Raw genomic sequence first — 19,890 nt, 5'->3', positions numbered from 1 at the left:
GCTCTTCCAGGGGGTGTATGCTTGGAGAGGCGCCGCTTAGCCCAGCCGATACCCTGAGGGCTGACCAAATTTCGAACAGCTTCGTATGGTGGTAAGGACGGCCATTGGCAATTGAGCCTGAACCCAGACGGAGCGTACAACCATAGTGACTGCATTTACTGTGGCTCTCTGAGCGGTACACTACCTCTACTGCGCATCTACAGATAATCGAAAAAATGGGTGTGGCCGTTACCTGCTGGCGGAGGGTTTCGGCCAGTGTCGCCCGCGGAGCTTCTTTTTGTTTTGTTTTCTTGTATATCCGGCCACCCGAGCAGCGAAAGTGCGCGGATGTCTACATTTAGGGGTCAAATCAGCGGATTTTAATATATAACCTAATTAACGCAGAGCGAGTCCTTCTAGACAAAACCGAATTGCCGCAAACATGCCTACTGACTGGTTCAACGCAATGTTTCAGGCGATGAGCCACCTGTACAAAAGCTGTCACCATTGTAAAAACTTTTCTCATGGAGGCGACAAAATTCATCCTTTCTGAGGCATCGATGTCCCTATTCTCTCTACATAAATCGGTTAACGTCAAGTCATTTGCTTGACTATATGCGTATCTTCAGTGAATTGAACAACAAGCCCCCGCTTCTACTTCTTCGTAGGTCTGCTGAAAGCTGTCTCGGTCATAGCCTGCTAAAAGTAGCACGTTCGCATAAAAAAATATATTGCCCTCCGTGCGGAGAACAGCCCGCAGTGAACCCTTAAAAACTAAGATTAAAACCACCTTCAATTAACACCCCCAGAATGGAGTATTGTGCTAGAAATGCCCGCACTACGGCCTCAGTGGCCTGGACGGTGCAAACCGAGACATTTGTTTTCTCGCCTATACACCTTCCGTCAGGTATCATTAAACCGCTGCAATTAGCGGATGAAAAGATTAAATATTTGAGAATAAGGCCAGGGCGTCGCAATACATCCCATGCAGTTCTTTTGACACTAGTGTGAGTCGGTCAACATCAGGGAGCTGGTGCGCGAGATAAAACGAAGAGGAAAACAACACCCATATGGTGACAGACCTATGGGAGAGATACTTCAGCGCTTCGGGCGATAAAACAAACAGAAACGCCCTTTTATGCGTATAGAACACAATATTACCAGCACGGAAGTTTTGCAAGGATGAAGCACTAAGGTTAGTGCAGAGGGGCGCAGAGAAATAACTTCCCAGGTCTTGTTACCTGGGTGTCGTTGGCGCTGCATTAACCTATCGCTCATCGAAAAGCGCGCACGAAGCGAGCAGCCGCCGGTCGGTTGCACTTACAAGAGTGCGTGCTTTCAGCTTCCTTCATCGCGCAGCGTCTACGCGCTCTGGTTTGGCAGTGGTTCGACTCCGCAGCCTTGGCTGATGAAAGAACCAGGACGCTCTCGGATCGCTCTCGGACGGTCCCGTTACACGGAGGCTTAGGAGAAGGAACGAGAGAGGGGAGACGGAAAGAGAAGGGTAGGCGGGGTGGGGGGCGATGCCGGTAGTCCGAGCGAGAGAATTACGGCGTGGCTTCATTGCAGACTTCTCTTGTTCCTGCCGCAACCGTGCGAAGTGGGCCCAGAGAGGAGGAATTAGAGGAGGCCGAGAAGAAAAAGAAAAGCACCGCGGACATCGCCGGACATTGGGGGCTACCTCTTCCGTGAATCGGCGGCGCCGATCGCTTTTACCATCATCGCTCTCTCACCACCACCCGCGGCCCCACCCATGAACTCTCCTCCTGCGAACTCTCCTCTTGCTTCCGAATCAGCGACGTCCACCCCTGGGACGACCATTGGCTGCGCGTCCGGCTGTCCTTTGTTCGTTTTTTTTTGTTCTCGCGACTGGTCACCTCCGCTAGGGCTACGATTTGGAGTATAAAAACGCGACGTATCGTCCCAGTGGACCCACACACTCTTGATTTCTCCTTTGCCTTTCTCCGCAGCAAGACCAAACTACTTCGCCATGAACGCCCTCGTGAGTACCTGAGCAAGGGGCTGGATACTGTGCCCGCTGCTGTTCCCGGAGAACTACGAATTACGTCCGAAGACCGTTAACCTAAGTTGGACTAACGTAAACTTGCGTAAAATAGCCTGTGTCTTCCCTTTTGCATCTGCGCAGTGATGCCGGAAGTAAAATTAGGTGGAAAAAGTAGGCATGAAATGGATGCTATGCAAATTTCAGGGTGAAGTAAATTGAGTTGACAGATATCTAACAGATATCTATGCCGCAGAAAAAATGTTAGCTTCTTTTTTAAGTCAAATGTACGAATCAGTAGCTTATTGGCAATATGGCGTCCCACTCAAGAATTCATATACCTTAAGTTAAGGTAGGGATATAGTAATGTCGCGTCAATTGGCGCTTCGAAACTTTCTCTATCCTCAGTATACGCAGCGCATGCATAACTTGCTGCTTCATTGTTATTCTTCCGGCTGGAAGAGGTTACGTCGAAATTCTGAGGACACCTAAGCACTTCTTATGAGTTAGGAATACAGAAAGAGTTATGTCCAACTGAACTCCTTTGAGCGCTTCTCCGAATTTAGTGGTGCGAGTAATGTTTTAGAGTTTTCGTGCAAGGTGTCGGCGGTGTTCTCACGTGGGCGACCACCTTTCGCTACTGGCGAAATGTGACCGCCAAGACTCTAAATGATTCAGACTTCACAGTTATACGGTGCGCAGTGCCGCTGAAAAGGCCCTGCGTAGAACAGCCATTGGACGTGCCGCAGCCAATGGAATGTTTAGGAACCGTTTTTTTTTGCTACAGACACCGGGAAGCAATCGTCCGACGCCGGCTTGTCGCTCAATGGGCCAGCCATGCTATCGCGTTAGAAAGACTCGCGTACTGCGAAGACATATTTACCTGGTCGTTCTCTCATCGGCGCCCCGATCTTCTTTCCAGCTTGCCGTCGGTCTTCTCGGACTCATCTCCGCCGCATCTGCCGGCTTCGTCGGTGGCTACAGTGGCTACGGTGGAGGCTACGGTGGTGGCTATGGCGGCGGCTACGGAGGCGGCTACGGAGGCGGCTACGGAGGCGGCCTTGGCTACGGTGGTGGTGTCGCCGTCGCTGCTGCCCCAGTCGCTGTCGCTGCTCCCGCCGTTGCCACGGTCGCCAAGACCGTTGCCGTTCCCGCCCGCGTCTCCTCGTCCTACGGCTCCAGCACCGGTAGTGTGACCACCCTCTACGGAGGTGGCGCCGGCCTGGGCTACGGCGGTGGCTTCGGCGGCTACGGCGGTGGTTTCGGCTATGGCGGCGGTCTCGGCTACGGAGGTGGTCTCGGCTACGGCGCTGGTGTCGGCGTTGCCGTCGCTCGTCCCGCTGTTGCTGTGGCTGCTGCTCCGGCTGTCGTAGCTCGTCCCGTTTTTGCCGTGGCTAGGCCCGTGGCTGTGGCTGTGGCTCGCCCTGTCGCTGTCGCGGTCGCCCGCCCCGTCGCTGTCGCCGCTCCAGTCGCCACCTATGCCGCTGGCCCCGCTGTCGCCGTCGGTGGTTTCGGCGGTTTCGGTGGTCTCGGCCATGGTGTCGGTCTCGGCTACGGCGCTGTCGGAGGAGTTGGTCTCGGCTATGGTTACGGCCATGGCGGCTACGGAGGCAAGTGGTGGTAAGTATGGCTGAGAACATCTCCTTATTTCAATCACACTTTGGATATGAGAGATTTCGCTGAAGAAGCCCAAGCAAGCATAAAGGGTTCAGCCGAACCCACCAGAGCTGTAATTTGCTTAGCCTGCTCTGTCTAACGTCTACAGGGGGAGGGATATCTTTGCTGAAAATCCTTGGTGCGAGCCAATTATCCGGTTACGATGACGTCTCGGAATCATTTAGAATTAGAATTTCTGTATTCTTCTTTCCTGCAAAAAGCAATTGCCTGTGACATCCACGGCTATAGATCTTAGAGAATGCAAGTACTTACACAAGATAGCAGAATCAAGATCATGGTATCGAGTATGTTCAGGGGTCCGCTACAGACTATTGTAGTCTGTAGTCTTGAACCGATTACTCAGAACTGTGCAAAATTTAGGCATTACTTTTATTGAAGTGCAATGCTGTCTTCCGGGAGGCGCTCTCATAGCCCCGGAGGGCACACATTACAACAGACGAGATGTTAAGGACGACCGAGATGCCACATGACCAAAACCCCAGGATAAAAAGGATAAGCATGCCGCACTACTCAGTGGTCTTTCTTGCACTCTGTCTTCGGAGATACATTTAGGGCGACTGTTTAAACCGTCAGTTTTGTGTTCCCTTTATACTTTTACACGAACCCCACTTCAATACTTTGCTTTAATTCATTTGGTTGTGTTGTTGTTCTGACATTAGAAGTTTTATTCAGAACAAACTGCCACAAAAGCCTTCTGCAGCTGATATCGTATGTTGGTTTACCCGATGTAATGATAATGTTATTGATCATTCATACATAAAAGCAACGTGGCCGTCTTCTAAAACATGAAAATAAACGCAGCACTGCCGTTTGCTTGCTCCAAGTGTGCGGTGTACTTGGAGTTTTGCATTGTGTAGTAAACTTTCGCTGCTTTTTCCTGTATTTCAGAACACGGACAACTGGACTGGTATGGAAGCTCGCATCCCATCGGCAAGTCAACGCGCTGGATTTCGACTGTTGACAGGGCCATAGATTTTTAATTTATGTAGCATACCTAGGAAAACATCAACAAGCTCGTCCTACAAAGTTCGAAACGTAAACAGGACTAAATCAATCCAATTTTCATTGAAGGTTGTCATTGAGAGCAAAATTGAGCATCCGTTTCAACATCCTGCCCATGGAGTTACAAAAATACAAAATTGCTTTCATCGAAAATTTCAACATCGCCAGGAGGACGAGCTTCGCTGAAGTTACTGTTACTGAATAAAAATGTGCATCACATGTTGTCACACGAAAACTTTCGCACTTTGAGTTGTGACGTTTTCTTCTGATCGTGGTGTGCCTCTGTGAGAAAGAAGCACTGGCGCTGACCACTATCTCGGGGGTAGGATGCCGGACAGCTCTGGGGACTTTTTAAGTTTTACAAAGCCTCAAGTTTTCCTTGGGCCACATCAACTGAAATTTTCGTTTGTCTGTCTGTATTTCGATTCAGCCTCCCGGGACGTTGACGGAATGCTTGGGCAGGAGTATACATAGGCAAAACATTACGAGGCTACGAATTCTGGTAACCTGCTCCATAATTTCATTTAATTTCGTTTCATTTCTCATTTCATTTCATTTCATCCTTAACGGCCCGAGGGCATTATTACATAAGGGAGGGCAAGGGACGAGGTACAGCGCAATGCTCAAAATAACGCACACAAAAGCAAGAGAAAACACACAATAGCCAGGATCGAATTCAAAAAGAGACTAGAACAGCAAAAGCATGAATGTTGTGTGAAAATTATTAAAAATACATATATCAGAATTGTCTACATTGCTAAGGAAAAAGAAAGCATTAAGCTTATTTAAATCAAAATAAATAGATAAGAGAAAGCAGCACTATTTTCTTATTTTAAAATAGACTCGGTCGTAATATTTGCGAAACCAAATACGAAAAACGAGTTAGAAACAATATTTGAACACCAAAATAAAAAAAAGGGGCTCGCCGTCAAGTCTGGAGATCGTGGTTCGAACGCCAAGCGAAACAGTAACAAAATGTCCCAATATAAGGCGCGCCAGAGTGGAACGCGTGTTAGATGGATACCCTTGCATTCTAACGCGGGTCGTCGCTAGACCATCGATGCTAGTCCTTCTTCACAGAGTGGAAGGGCTGATCAGTTTTTCTTTCCCTTTTGGATTCGTTGGATTTTTACTTCGCCTCTGTTAGACGCCGCTTTTTAGTCAAGACGGCGTCTTTTCCTTTTTTTTTTGGTCCTGAGTTTGTCTTGTTTGTGGAAGTTCGCGACACCGAGGGTCTTTCGAAGAACTAGGAAACTTGGGAAGGTTCAGAGTTCGGAGTTACATCCGGAAATGTTGCAACAAAAACTGCATTCTGCACTCCACATGACAAGCTAGTGACGTCACAGAATTTATGGCCTCACATATTCGACAGGTTGGCTTCATCAGCACTTCGCTTGTATTCGTATCAACCAGCAAACATGTCATAGAAAGCTTGAAAGAAACTATGGTCCTTAAAATTTTCGTTCTTTAAAATCGCGGATTGGCGGGGTGACGTAGAGGAACAAATTATTACCGCGACTGATTGGAGCCGAGGGCCACACGTGCTAACCGAACTGCTTGCACGCGCATGTCCATTGAACATCTTGTCCCCATTAACACGTGTCCGCACGAACGTTCACACTTAACGGAGCCATGAAGACAATCTAATCTACAACTTTGTTTATTATCATAGGCTTCAGTACCCAACTCAGTTCCATTATCCCCCCGTTTTTCCTTTTCTGTTTTATTTATTTTCTATCTCTGTATTTCTCGCTGTCATATCTCACTGTATTCAACCCCATCTGGAGTAACAAGCCCTGCCGTTAGTGGGGCTGAGCTCTTCAGCTTTTTTAAAAGGTTTTTCTCTCTCTCTCTCTCTCTCTCTCTCTCTCTCTCTCTCTCTCTCTCTCTCTCTCTCTCTCTCTTTCTCTCCATTTTACGCTTTTTATCCAGAAAAAACACAAGAAGAATTGAAGGACTTTCAAATTTTGCGCTACAGGGACGGGTTATGGGCAGGAGAGACGTCCTACGGGCCAGCACCAAACACATAATCTCCAATGTGTTACTGCACGTTAGCATTCAAGAGATGCAATCAAACGGAACTCGAGGCTCCACTACAATCGTCTAGCCATGCATCTAAGTGATGGTTTAGTTCGGCGGCCACCCATCGCACAAACAAGATTCTGTGACGTCATAGAAAAGTTGCCGTCAAGTGGCTAGTCGGGCGCCACTGCTTCACATGTTTTCTTTAACATCTTCATTAATTTTTCGAAGTTTGCGATAAAATTGGTATCATTGTTATCGGGACAATGCAGTCTTTCTTAGCAACTGAATTTGTATTTTGTCTTTATGGCCTCTTTAGCAGCAGGCCCACTTACCAGTGCGGCGGTCTGCCAGCACGCCTACGCGCATGGGGTTTAAACTACCCTCAAGGATCTATAACGTTCAAGATAAAATGGAAAGAATTCGCAAAGGAACACTGAAGGGCAACCTGAAAGTCACCAAATTTCTTCCAATGTAAAACGGAACAGTAAAACAACTTCCAGGCTCCACGGGCTTGAAAGCTCAGCGCAACAGGCTATCCCCACTAGGCAACTCAGTCGCAACGCAACGTGTTTCTCCGGAGGACAGGCAAGGTTCAAAATGCTGGCCAGAGGTGGCGGGAACGCTTTTTTTGTGCTTCAACTACCGGAAAAGGTTATTGTTTGCATGTGAAATTTGAAAATAAACTGTATTACAGCGCCCGTGTGGAGCGAAAACTCGGGGGCTCATGTTTAGCATACGAAAAAAAGTCAAGGGGCTTCTCTCCTAACGTGAAACCTGGGGCCGAGCGAAGCACGCGGCGTATAAGTGTATTCTTCGCGCCTGGGGGTTTTCGCCATTGGAAATGAAATCGCTGGAAGGTATAGGTATACAGCTTTGCTGTAAAAGTCTCGTCTGTGAATCACGTGAATCACGAAGCATTCAAGGGCGACGCGTAAACAAGTATTCCGGCGTTTTTTTTTTAGTTTTAGTGCGCGTTACGTTCAGCGCGAGGCGTAAGCGAGTTTCCCGGTGTTTTAATACCGTGACTACAGGAAATGACGATTACGACGACAACAGGAGACGCCACCAGGCCCAGCCCCTAAGGTTGTTCGCCCTGACAAGTCTTTGCAATGGTCTCAGAGCCTCCATGTTTTGATATCTTAAATGGGTCACAGGAAAGTGCTTCCAAGCAACGCGTTCCTGTTTGGAGGCAAAGTCGACTTTAAGGTAACTGGTGCAAGTGCAAGCTTTGTTTTAAATGCAGAGCATTTCAGTAACTCACGATGTCACCCGCGTTGACGTCCGTAGTCCGCACCGTCGTTGTCCCTACTATATAAAAAAGAAAATACTCTCCGGCGCCAGGTTTCGATCCCTCGACCCTGCGGGCGGAACGCAATGTACATGGTGCTCTACCCACTGCGCCACAAAGCCGACACAGACTGGGACGCTACGAACGCGCCTTATATCGTTGACTCATTCAAATTACTGCTGCCGAGCGCTCTCTCGTCAGCAGTTGCCACAAGTGCAACAACATTAACGTAACGCAAACTACTTAACGTCATGCGCCCCCAGAAATGCTCTGCATTTGATCGTGCCCCTCGCGAGGGGGATGTTTATACAGGAACTCCTACTCCTTTCCACAACTGCAGCCCATTTACCGAGTCGTGTAGGCTGCTCACCCCGAGCGGGGTCTATTTCCCCACCCCTACTATTTTTATGCGACCCATTAGGAGGGGCAGGAGGTGTTCATGCGCAAGCAGGGTCTACGCGGTTACCAGTGGCATACCCGTTTTGCCTGGAGATTTCAACGGGGACGTATCAGGGTCGCGTGCGACCGAACTGCTGTCCTGAGTCGGGCTGTTACACGACATTGCTATGTCAACCGCGCGAGAAGGAAACGGACCGGCCCATGCTTATCCCCTAGAGTAACACGGCCCTCTTTTCAAGTTTCATTCAGCTAGTTATCTAGGAAGTATTAATTCTCTATCGCTAGTTACAAACGTGTTTTATTTTTGACGCTCCTTGCACTGCACTCAGTTTTGCTGGTCATGCGTTTTTAGTGTGTGTAAGGGCACGGATTTTATTACTGCCTTTTACTCACTGATCCCCAGGTCGTTGTTTGGTTGCATTTTGCGGGATTTGTTTTTAAGATCTGGGCAGGCAGTGGCGTAGAAGTAGGGAGCATGATACTCCCCTAGAAATTCCACCTGGTTGCCGTGTGGCATCCTTTAACCTTCGGCTATTGAAACCAGTATTCCGGTGTCAAGCGTTTGACGCCAATATTCCTTTGTCAAACGTTTGACACCAGAGTACTGGTTTCCGCTTGTTCTCTGTCAAGCCCTCACGGTTTCATGTCCTCCTCTATGTATGGAGAGATTGGTTTCTTTGGCATCTTCTCTTAAAGCGTAACATAAAAAGCCTATTGAAGAAAAAATGGCTGCGTCTTATCTCAACTAACCCTGGATATGCAAAGCGACAGACTGGCTTAGCCTGTTTAGAGGTAAGTTTCACTTGCTCAACCATTGATTTAGCTGAAAGAATTATACTAATAAAACATTACACCATCTTCCCGTGGGGAACCATGAGGAGGATGCGAAGCATCATGGGGGTTCCGTGTAGGTTCCATTGTGTTGCCGTTATGTTGTTTCAACTATCGGAGCACGAATGGGAACGTAGTGTGAACCCCCATGTAGAGACAGAGAAATGTAGAGAAATGTAGAGACAGCGAAGGGACCGACACCCGCGTTACCTGATCGAACACCTCGTGGTTCTCGCCTTTCTTTATTGCGTGCTCACGCTCCTACCCCGCTGCCCGCCCTCTTCGTCCTCTTCTCTGGTTGAGCTGTAAGGTGCGTGGCGCTGCCCGCCACAGCTTTCCCTCGGGAAATTCAACGTCCTCCTCTAAAGTTTTCAGTTCGTCGTTTCCATTGACGTTGACCTTCGCGTGCCTTCGTTTTATCCGTAGCTTTTTGACGTAGTTTGAATGAGTGAAGTACATAAGGCGCGTTCGTAGCACATGCTCCCGTCTCGGTTTGTAGCGCAGTGGGAAGAGCGCCACGTACCTGCCGTTGGGGCCAGAGAGTCGTGGGATCGAAACCGGGCGCCGCCTAACTATTTCTTTTTATAGTGGACTGTGCTGACGTCAGCCCGAAGGCTGACGGGGCTGAAGAGACGCGCATGCGCAGTAGAGTGCGGACAGCGGATAACAACAAGGGAGGGAGGGACACAGCTCCGAGCATGAGATGCTTCGCATCTAAAAGCCTGCCTTTGGCTATGGTTGTTGTCATGCTTCCCGCGTTTTCTGAACGGAACGGCTCGCTCTTCCTCAGTTTCCCACGCTAGCTTCGCGTGCTTGGCATTCCGGACCCTCTCCAGAGAAGCAGCTCACCGGGCGATATCCGAGGGGTGTTTAGAAGCCCGAAAATGGCTCAAAGCCTCCAGACTCCGCGAAAGGCTCAGAGAAGAGAAAACGAGCCCGCCTTGCTCTCATTCGAAGCCAAGTTCGCATTCACGCGGAAGTCACGTAGACAGGCGACGCCTGAGCTGAGTAGAGCGCATGCGCCAAGCCAGCAGCAGCGGCGGCTACGGCGGCCAGCGAACACCGGCGAACACGAGTCACGCGATGCGCAGCTGCGGCTAAATGAAGGTTAAATTTACTGCCATGGTGAAACCGCTCGACGAGATTAGTAAAGCCGTGCTCTAAATCAGGCGCATGGCATCTACGTTACCAATCCTGTGCAGCGGGTGACATAGCATTGTTCATCTAGACTGGAGGCGTTGATGTTTCTCATTTGAAGAATTCAGGATTACTGGCATTTGTGGGGAGCGGGCCCACCGGTTTCTAAGCGCAGGGCCAGATGACGTGCTTCAATGTGGCACATTTTGCGGGCATTGTCCACAAAGCAATGCAAATAAAGGCACAGGACGTGCATGCTTTGGCATAGGTTTTAGGCGTGCGTTTAGGCGTGTCCTCGGAGTTTTTTTCCCGTCAGCATGGATATTAAACATTTTTTTTTCGGTACATACACATTGCACGTAGTCATTAGTACAGAAGGAGGTCCCAAAGTAAAACTGTCGGGGGGACCTCCTGTTAATAAATGCGAAAATGTTGTTAAAAATATGTAGGCAGTCGTGGTACGGGTCAGTTTAGCACGCTAATTGGATATGCAAACACTATAAAAAAAATTCTGCAATTATATCTCAGGAAACAAAAAAAAAAGGTTTCAGTACTATGAACAGGGGGAAGCACAAAAAGTATTATTCAGAAAAAAAAGGGAAAAAAAAGTTAGCAAGCACGGTCTTAAATTACTGTGCAATGAAGAAGCAATATTTTGTATAAGTACTAAAATTTCGCAGTTAGGTACGGATCAGTGTGACACGCCAATGAAATATGGCGTGTTACACTGATATACTGCAGAGGTTTCTGCTAATCATGAATGCATTATTTGAGCGGCAGCTGAATCCGTCGGCAATAGCGTCGGGACAATCGCACTCCTAAGACGGGTGAGACTATCATCATTGATTCATCTTCATCTTCTCAGCTTCATACATCATCGCCATTGGCCGTGTTGTTCCAAGCCCTCCGCTCTGCAAATAAACCGTCGCCGTCCGCGGTTCCTGGGCCTTCTCAAGTGTCGGAGCGAGGCCTGTGTGGGAGGAGTGCCGCCTGTGCAGTGGAGTACAACACGAAATGGAGGAGTGGCTGCGCTCCGGCCCGTGCCTGCACAGGAGCACGTTTGTGCACCGCTCTTGCCTGGACGAGTGGATCTACTGGTGCAAGAAGGCGTACCTGGTTCGTCTCCAGTGCAAGCTCCTGTGTAAATGGTTTTGGAAGAAGTGGACCCACGCAGTGGCCTTCCTTTTTGAGCCCAACATGATCTTCAGCATCGGATACATGGGTGTGCTCGCCATGGCTTGGATGTACGCCCTATTCGGATTTCCCTCCCCGTCATGGCTGCTTGTGTCGGCTCCCGCCTCTACGCTGTTCGTGTTCACCATGCTGTGGGTGGCTTTCGGATGTGTTCCTTTCCACGTGCTGCGCAAGCCGCTGGAGAACTGGCGGAACGTCGACACGACGCGCGATATCCTGCCGGATGACGATGGCGCAGGGCAAGCCAAGCCCTTATCTGTCGGTTAACTCTGCTTGCAGATGGTCTTAGTGTGCCCTGGGGACCAGAGCGATTGTCCCGATGCCAGAACTGGTACATTCCGCTGTCGCTCACCATATGTATATCCCTGTGGCAAGAAATGTTGTGTAATAATAAGATAAATCATTGATTGATTGATTGATTGATTGATTGATTGATTGATTGATTGATTGATTCTCTGACCGGGAATATGACGTACTGATCGAGGTTGAACATGTGTTCTTCCAAGTATATGCCATTTAAAAATATTGCTTTCGAATATTCTAGGCTGTGCGTTGCATGCCTTTTGAGCTATTTGTTAATGGTGATAACAGCGATCGTGTTACCACGTCAAACCGATGCAAAGTAAGTAGTCATGAAACGCTCGATACCACACTTTGGTGTGCACGGAGATATAAGGTCTGTTCGATTCGCCTGCACTACCTGAACTGGTTCACGCGGCGCTGCACTCTGCCATTCGTTTCAGCGGTGCAACATGGTGCCTTCTGCATGACGCCGTTCGTTCCAAAAAGTGCGGACGTCGTGCAGGTCTAGTTCAGCAAAAGTTCGCGAAATCTGTGCACCTCCCCATTGCTCAGTGCCAAGTCGTGCAGGCCGTGCAAGCAGCCGCCCGCCATGGAAGCAGACGACGGATTGCGAGTAATAGACGGCGAGGAGACTTGTGTCATTCCAGTCGTCGACGTGAACGGTGAACGACTTCGACAGGGGAACGGCTACGCCTAGTCGACATCAGGTATGTGAAGCGGAATAGGCTTATCGCCGTGACGCCGCAATGCGGCTGCTCTCCCTCGCCGCGGCGTTGTTTTTCGCGCGCTTTTACGCGCACTTATCCCGACGCGCGAGTACGTCGTTATTACACGTCCATCCACATTGGTGCGTAATAATAATAATATAATAATAACTTGGCGCAGAAAGAAAACGTTCCTTGCGTCGTTTGTCATGCCTGGTGTGTACTGCGCGAGTCTGCATGCTCGAGCAAGCATACTCGAACCAAAGAATTGAAACGTAATGCGAACTGGTCGATTTTTACTTTTGTGGTGACTGCAAGCACGGTGTGGTGTTTACAAAATAGCTGTTTTGTTCTTTGTACAGATGGAAATGTTGTTACCGTCGTATTCGCGAATGCCAGTGGAGACCAATTTATATTACAGCCATTCATTACCTGCAGCACGTCTAGTGACACAGACATCAGCATAGGGCAGCAACAAGACATGGAGTTGCGACTCGAGCCCAGCTCAGCACCTGAAGCAGCACTTGGCCATGATCTGTCTGAGCCTCAGAGCACAAGAAAAAAAAAAACGCAAGGAGGGCAATAGGGGGGCCGAGTGAATAAACACCAAGCTGAACCATGAAAACATTTTATGACTTTTCGTCAATATTACACTACGAAAACATGCATTCACTGTTTACCATAAATGAACGTGTATCCAACAGGCAGTTGCAAAATGTGTTGTACACAAACTAGCATGCACTCAGCACTGCTTTTGGGCGATGGCCTTGCGCACTCTCTCACACTGCTTGGCAGTGCTGCAGTCAAAATCTAGAACACTGTCGTCCGCACACAACCACCGCTACGACGGAACGAAAGGAACGAGCAGACCAACGCGCGGCGTTGACTCGAAATTCAAGAGCAGACGAAAAGCAGAAGGCTTGCACGACTGCTGCTCTTTGACGTTCGTTTATGATCGTCGCTAGTGTCGCGCTAAGTCTGCACTGCTGAACTGGCGCTGCATGAGCACGGAACTTTTTTCTGAACTGACGTGAACTAGTGCACATCGTGCAGGGCGAATCGAACAGACCTATACACGCAGCAGACATCATGCGTTTGTACTGAACTGGCATGCCCCTCATTGAGCTGTTGTTGGGAAGCTAAGGTCACATATACCCTAGGGAAACTGGTTGTCCGATGTAAATCACTAGGGTTTTGCAGTGCGAACTTGGATCCAAAATAACTTAGATCAACCATTTGTCTCGTACGCGGTACCGGTATTACAAATGAAGGGTGTTGCAGTGAGAACACTTCCAAAGTAACTTAGATCAACCAGTTGTCTCGTACGCGGTACCGGTATTACAAATTCAGTGTGTGGTTTAGCAAAAATCAAGTCAATACACGGTTTCTCTGCACAGGTTGGTGGATCGAAATGATTATACAGTAGCCGACTGTTTTTTCGGACTCCGAAAATTCGGACTAGCATGATGCTTCGGACATTTCCGAGGAACCAACAGTTGCCCCATAGCAGTAATGACTCGTGGATTTTTTGGGCTGCTCTTATATTCGGACAGTTTTTGCGTTCCCCTCCAGATACGAAAAATCGGTCGGCTACTATATTGTAGTTCCAACTTTGTCAACGCAAGTGCTGAACTACAGCTCGCACACGTTCACATTGCAGTCACCAACGCCTATAACCGGCGCTTTTTACACCTGCTGTTTTTCGTTCTGTTCGCTTTGTATAGAGTAATCACGGTGATCTCATTAGCTTTTCTGTTCTCTTCCTCAGTGTACATTGCCACACTACTCTTCGGGACTCATTACAATACATGACCTTCATGAAGTTTCACTACAATAAAAATTTAATGCACCGTGTTTATTGCTCTCGGGGGATTTTTAAAGCGAGAGCTTTCTTCGTGGGACCGATAGCGTTATGTCCAGTGACTAATGAATTTTCCCTTAGGCCATTTCGTCGACCTCTCTCCACACACGGTGCGTGCGTGAAACCGGTCTTCGGTTGTATCAAAACGGTTACTTGAAAATCGCGAAAAATAACGGTTCGAGAGATACGATAATACACACATCGATCATGAAGAAGGACTGCAACAGTGTACATTTAACTCGTAAACCACGTACCGGTGTACTATATTGGGATCGTTCGTAGATGCGTTTACTTAGTGCACAAAAAATGGTCGCATGGGCTCGCTTTTTGCATGCTATTTGTGTCTTAAGGAAGTTTCACGCTCCAGTGGATTCACTTTCAGGGAAGGTTTAACGCGTTTTCAGCTTTCGCGCTTAGTCTCCAATGCTAGCTTTGCGTGCTTGGCATTCTGGACCCTCTCTAGTGAAGCAGCTCACAGGGCGATATTCGAGGGGTGATCAGAAGCCGCTACCTGACGACGGCCTCCAGCCTCCTCAAAAAGCTCAGAGAAGAGAAGACGAGCCCGCCTCACTCTCATTCGTGGCCAAGGTCGCATGCACGCTGCGAGTAGCGCGGGCAGGTTTGCGACTGAGCTGCGGAGAGCACATGCGCTAAGCCAGCACTTGAGGCGATGGCGGGCAGCGAACACGGTCGGAGGCGGATCTCTACCCGTCCAGCAGCTCCTTCCCCCAGCAACACAGAAGCCTTTATAGAAGGGCAAATAAAGATGTTTCTCTCTCTCTCTCTCTCTCTACCCGTCAAGTCACGTGATGCGTTCCCAAGGATACGGCGCAGCTGCGGTCAAGTGAAGGTGAAATTTACCGCGATGGCGAAACCGCTCGACGAGATTAGTAAAGCTTTGCTTTAAAATCAGGCGGACGGCGTCTGCGTCACCCATGGTGAGGAGAGGGTGACAAAGCGTTGCTAATCTAGACTGGAAGCGTTGTGGTTTCTCAATTGAAGAAGCCAGGATTACTGGCGTTATTGGGGAGCGGGCCGACCGGTTTGTAAGCGCAGGTACATATGATGTGCTTCAATGTGGCACATTTTTCGCAGATTATCCACAAAGCTGTGGAAATGTAGGAGCAGGACGTTCATGTTTTGGCATTGAATTTAGGCGTGCGCAAGTGTCCTCGAAGCTTTTTTTTTCGGTCAGCATGGATGAACAGAAATGTTCCTACAATTCATAAATGCATATATTGATTGCCAGCAGGATTCACTGGTAATAGTGCCGGGACTATCGCACACGTCTAAAAGGGGAAACTATCATCATCGCGTCATCTTCTCAGATTCGTAAATCATCATCATCGCATTTTGCCGGTGTCTTCCCGAGCCCTCCGCTCTGGCAATAAACCGTCGCCCTCCGCGAGTCCTGGACCTTCTCAAGTGCCGGAGCGAGGCCTGTGTGGGAGGAGTGCCGCCTGTCCAGTGGAGAACAAGGCGAGATAGAGGAGCGGCTTCGATCCACCACATGCCTGCACAGGAGCCCGTTTGTGCCCTTCTATTGCCTGCAGAAGCGGATTTACCGGTGCCAGAAGGTGTACCCGGTTCGTCTCCACAGCAAGCTCCTGTGGAAATGGCTTTGGGAGAAGGAGACCGGCGCAGTGGCCTTTCTTTTCGCACACAACATGCTCTGCAGCGGTGGATACATGGGCGTGCTCGCTATGGCGTTGATGTACGCCCTATCCGAGTTTCCCTCCCTGTCATGGCTGCCTGCGGCGGCTCCCGCCTCTACGCTGTTCGTGTTCTCTATGCTGTGGGTGGCTTTCGGCTGCGTTTGTTTCCACGTGCTCCACAAGCCACTGGAGAACTGGAGGAACGTCGACACGACGCGCGAAGTTGTGCTGGATGACCACGGCGCCGAGGAAGCCTAGCCCGTACTTGAGTGTCAGCTCTTCCTGCAGATGGTCTCAGTCTGCCCTGGCAGACGAGGGCGATTGTCCTGACGCCAGAATTGGTAGATTCTTCAATATATTCCTGTGACACGTTAGTGGACCTGCCGAACAATGTCATCGCTGGAATATGGCGTCATCGTCAGGGATTGAAAACGGGTACTTTGAAGTATATGTAATTTAAATATATTGCCTTTTAATGTTCGATATTTTGCGTCGCTTACCTTAATTGTATTTATTAACGGTGATCACAGCGGTAGTGTCATCCCTTCTAACCCATGCAAAGTTCGTAGTCAGGAACTTTTCGATATCAGACATGAGTGTACCTGGAGCTATTTACATAATAGACATAGCAGGTCTGCCGTTGGTTTTGCGGCACAGGCATCCCACACAATGTAGAGGTTTTTCGGCAAAATTAAGCCCGCACATAACTTAAATACACGCGTTGGCTGATTGAAATGATTTTTGTGCTGCTGTGCGAAAACTACCAATATCAACTGGATCATCCGCATGTTGTCTCGCACGTGACACCTGTATTTCAAATTCAGAGGGTGGTTTTGCAAAATTCGCGTCTATACATGATCTCTAAAGGCAGGTTGGTTGATCCTAATGAATTTAGTGTAGTTCAAACTCTGTCAGCGTAAGCGCGATGAACCACCTCTTATATAGCGCGCACACGTTCACATTGCAGTAACTAACGGCTATCACCAGAGCTTTTTACATTTGCAGTTAGTCTTTCTGTGCATAGAGTAACCCGCACGTCACATTGCCTTTTCTGTTATCTTCCTCCGTCTTCCTTGTCGCACTGCTCTTCGAGACTTGTTACTATACTTGTACTTATCACTAAGATAAAAATTGAATGCACAATGCTCATTGCTCTTCGGCTTCTTTTTAAAGCGAAAGCTTTCTTAGTAGGAACGATGGCGTCATGTCATAAAAGCTAATGCCTTCCCTCTTAGACTTGTTGGTCGACCAAAAACTCTTATAAGATCTCTGTGCCCCCGAAGCGTGTGTGAAACCGGGCTTCCGTTGTGTAAAAAACGCGGAAAAGGAATATACAAAAAGACAGGCATCGATCATGAAGCAGGAGTACAATAGTGTACCTCTACAATAGTGTAACCACGTATCCGTATACATTTACATCGTTCGTAGGTGCGTTGTGAAATCGTCGCATGGGTTGGTTATTTCGTCTGCGATTCGGGTCTTTGAGGGTTGGACGCGATTTTAGCTTTCGCGCTTTGCTGAACTTTGCTTAAGAAGAATGGTAAATTTTTCGAGCGGAGGAGCTTTTATTAGTTCTCTCTCACCCGGCCCAGTTATATATTTATGAGCCAGAATAAGGCTATTGTTCTTTCTAGGCCAGTCCCCTAAAAGTTTTTCTTAGAGTGCGTACCTGTTAGGAACGAGTTTTTGTTAGCACAAGCCAAAAATTCTGCCATCGTTGTCATGTAACGCTTACAAAAGGATGCAAAGCATCCACCCTGACAAGCAAGATGGCTGATTTTCTTCTCATCTTAATAACGGTTAGCTTCAACTTCAACATTCCTCAGCCTTCAGCGCCCCCTTGTTTCTCCTTCTCTGTCAGTAAAGTTCATGATGATGATGACAACGATGACCCAACGCGTTCGTTAGGGTTGGGGTCAAAGCCCAAGACGTCACTCGCTTTGCTGCTCGGAGGCTCGGAGGCTGCATCAAGCTTCAGCAAAGGGGTAGCGCTACGAGTCATGGATATTAAGAGAGCGAGGGACGAGGCCTCTGAGACGGCGTTTATTCGTCTGCTCAGACCTAACGTTACGAGGATTGTGAGTCCAACCGTGATGATGATTATAATTCACAGCTGATATAATTTACAGATGATATAATTCACAGATGATATAATTCAGAGATGACGGCGCGCAAGTACAAGAGGAAAGTGGAAAGTGGAAAGCGTCGCTGCGATCGCACGCCCCCATGGGAATTGTGGCTACTGTGGGAATCGGATTGGCAGCAAGTGGTTAGTACAAAGGGCTATGGATTAGGCTTCTCGGCTGGGAAGTGCTTGTTAGCTCTGTTTTCGGTATGCTTTTCCGTTTTCGGGATGCCACTTTCTGGCATTCAATGGCTATCACAGATCTGTCTAAGTAAAAGCGTGATTAGCACTTAACGCGTGTGCTCGCGTTAGCGGCGAGTTTCTTAAGAGGAAAAGGTGACCACATGCAGCGATGGCGCCACGCGACGCGAAAAATGTAACTCAAAAGGTACAACAGCAGTGTGTACTGGGTGACAGCGACAAGCGAAAAAAATTAATACACAGCCGCCAATGTCCTCCGCGGTCGTCGCTCGCCGCTACAGTTCATTGTATCATCGCTGCCGCTCGCTTGTTGGCTGCTTCTGGCCAGCAAAAAGCGAGCGAGAGCCCCGCGGCCTGTGCATATATTTATACTGCTTGCCGCTATCTCCCACACAACAGCCAGTAAGTAAGCTACGCTAGATCACACTATCCGTTTTCTGCACATATTCAGTTACGATTCTCGCGTCGCTCGTCGCCGTCGAAGCATGCACTGCCTTGGGCAGGCGCGATGAGGCAACATACATAACTACTCGACAAGCCAGCATTTTTTTATCATTTAAAGCATTCATGCAATTTCATAATGTTTTGTACGCGTGCTTGAAGACTTACTTGCGGTAATAGGCTTCGCCCCTAGGTTTATTTATATTTGCTTGGACAAAACAAATAAATACGACGCGATTACATCATTCTTGCATCTCTATGTTGCAACTACTTCGCCTGCCAAAGCGTGTGGCATACGATAATAAAACTGTATTGAGAGGAAGCAACAACACAGTTTAAGACAATCCAATTTTTTTTTCCGCTAAATATTATAAAACATCAAAGAAAACCTCACCCAGTTTGAAGTATGTAATAACTTAAAAATGTATCCGGGACGGCCCGCTGCATCAGGCAGCGTGAGCCAAAGGCAGGACTTCTGCTTTTTTTCTTCTTCGTAACCCCGCAATTTGTTTTGCAAAATAAGCCCTCCCACGCAGTGTCTTATACAAAATAAAATTTGTTAACAGCGGCACTTTTGGCCACAATTTTTTAAACAAAAACTCAATTTGCGTAACCACAAAGTCGTTGCCCGCAATGCCACGCTGAACTTTCGGCCGAACTACATACTATGGCGGCACCCATGGAGTGGTAGAGCGCTTTCGCCGAATCACATTGACGCTAGCGCCAGATTCTACTCTAGGTGAGCTAGTGAGAAACTCTATGGCGTACCCCTCGGTGCTCACACTGGCTGTGATGGTGATGATATCGCTTGCGCGAATTATCACACTAAGAGAACGCCGCGAATGCTCACAATATTACTGTCGTTCTTAATTGTTATCACCGCGCCAAAAGTTTCTGCAAAGAAGCTCTTACGAAGGAGTTTCGTCCTCGCTAAAGGGGATCAAAAGAACAATATTGTGCAACGGCATTGTATAATTTAGGAAAGGTCATTCACTACTTTCGCGCGGCCTCGCTGGACGGAGACAACAGTAAAACAGACGGAAAAACTAGAAGCGAAAGGGAAGTT

General features: G+C 48.4%; 1 protein-coding gene across 1 annotated transcript; it reads left to right on the top strand.

Moving 5' to 3' along the window:
• Positions 1-1,918: 1,918 nt before the first annotated feature.
• On the top strand, positions 1,919-4,895 carry LOC144139170 (uncharacterized). Its single transcript, XM_077671605.1, has 3 exons — positions 1,919-1,981; positions 2,904-3,601; positions 4,547-4,895. Coding segments are annotated over exons 1-3 (711 nt in total). The 5' UTR covers positions 1,919-1,969; the 3' UTR covers positions 4,548-4,895.
• The last annotated feature ends 14,995 nt before the right edge of the window (positions 4,896-19,890 follow it).

Source organism: Haemaphysalis longicornis, unplaced genomic scaffold, assembly GCF_048455015.1.
Source record: "Haemaphysalis longicornis isolate Haplotype H1 unplaced genomic scaffold, Haemaphysalis longicornis Haplotype H1 scaffold_5, whole genome shotgun sequence".
In the NCBI taxonomy this organism is placed as follows: Eukaryota; Metazoa; Arthropoda; class Arachnida; order Ixodida; family Ixodidae; genus Haemaphysalis; species Haemaphysalis longicornis.
Note: the sequence above shows the minus strand (reverse complement) of the source record. Positions and strands in the feature narration are given on the sequence as shown.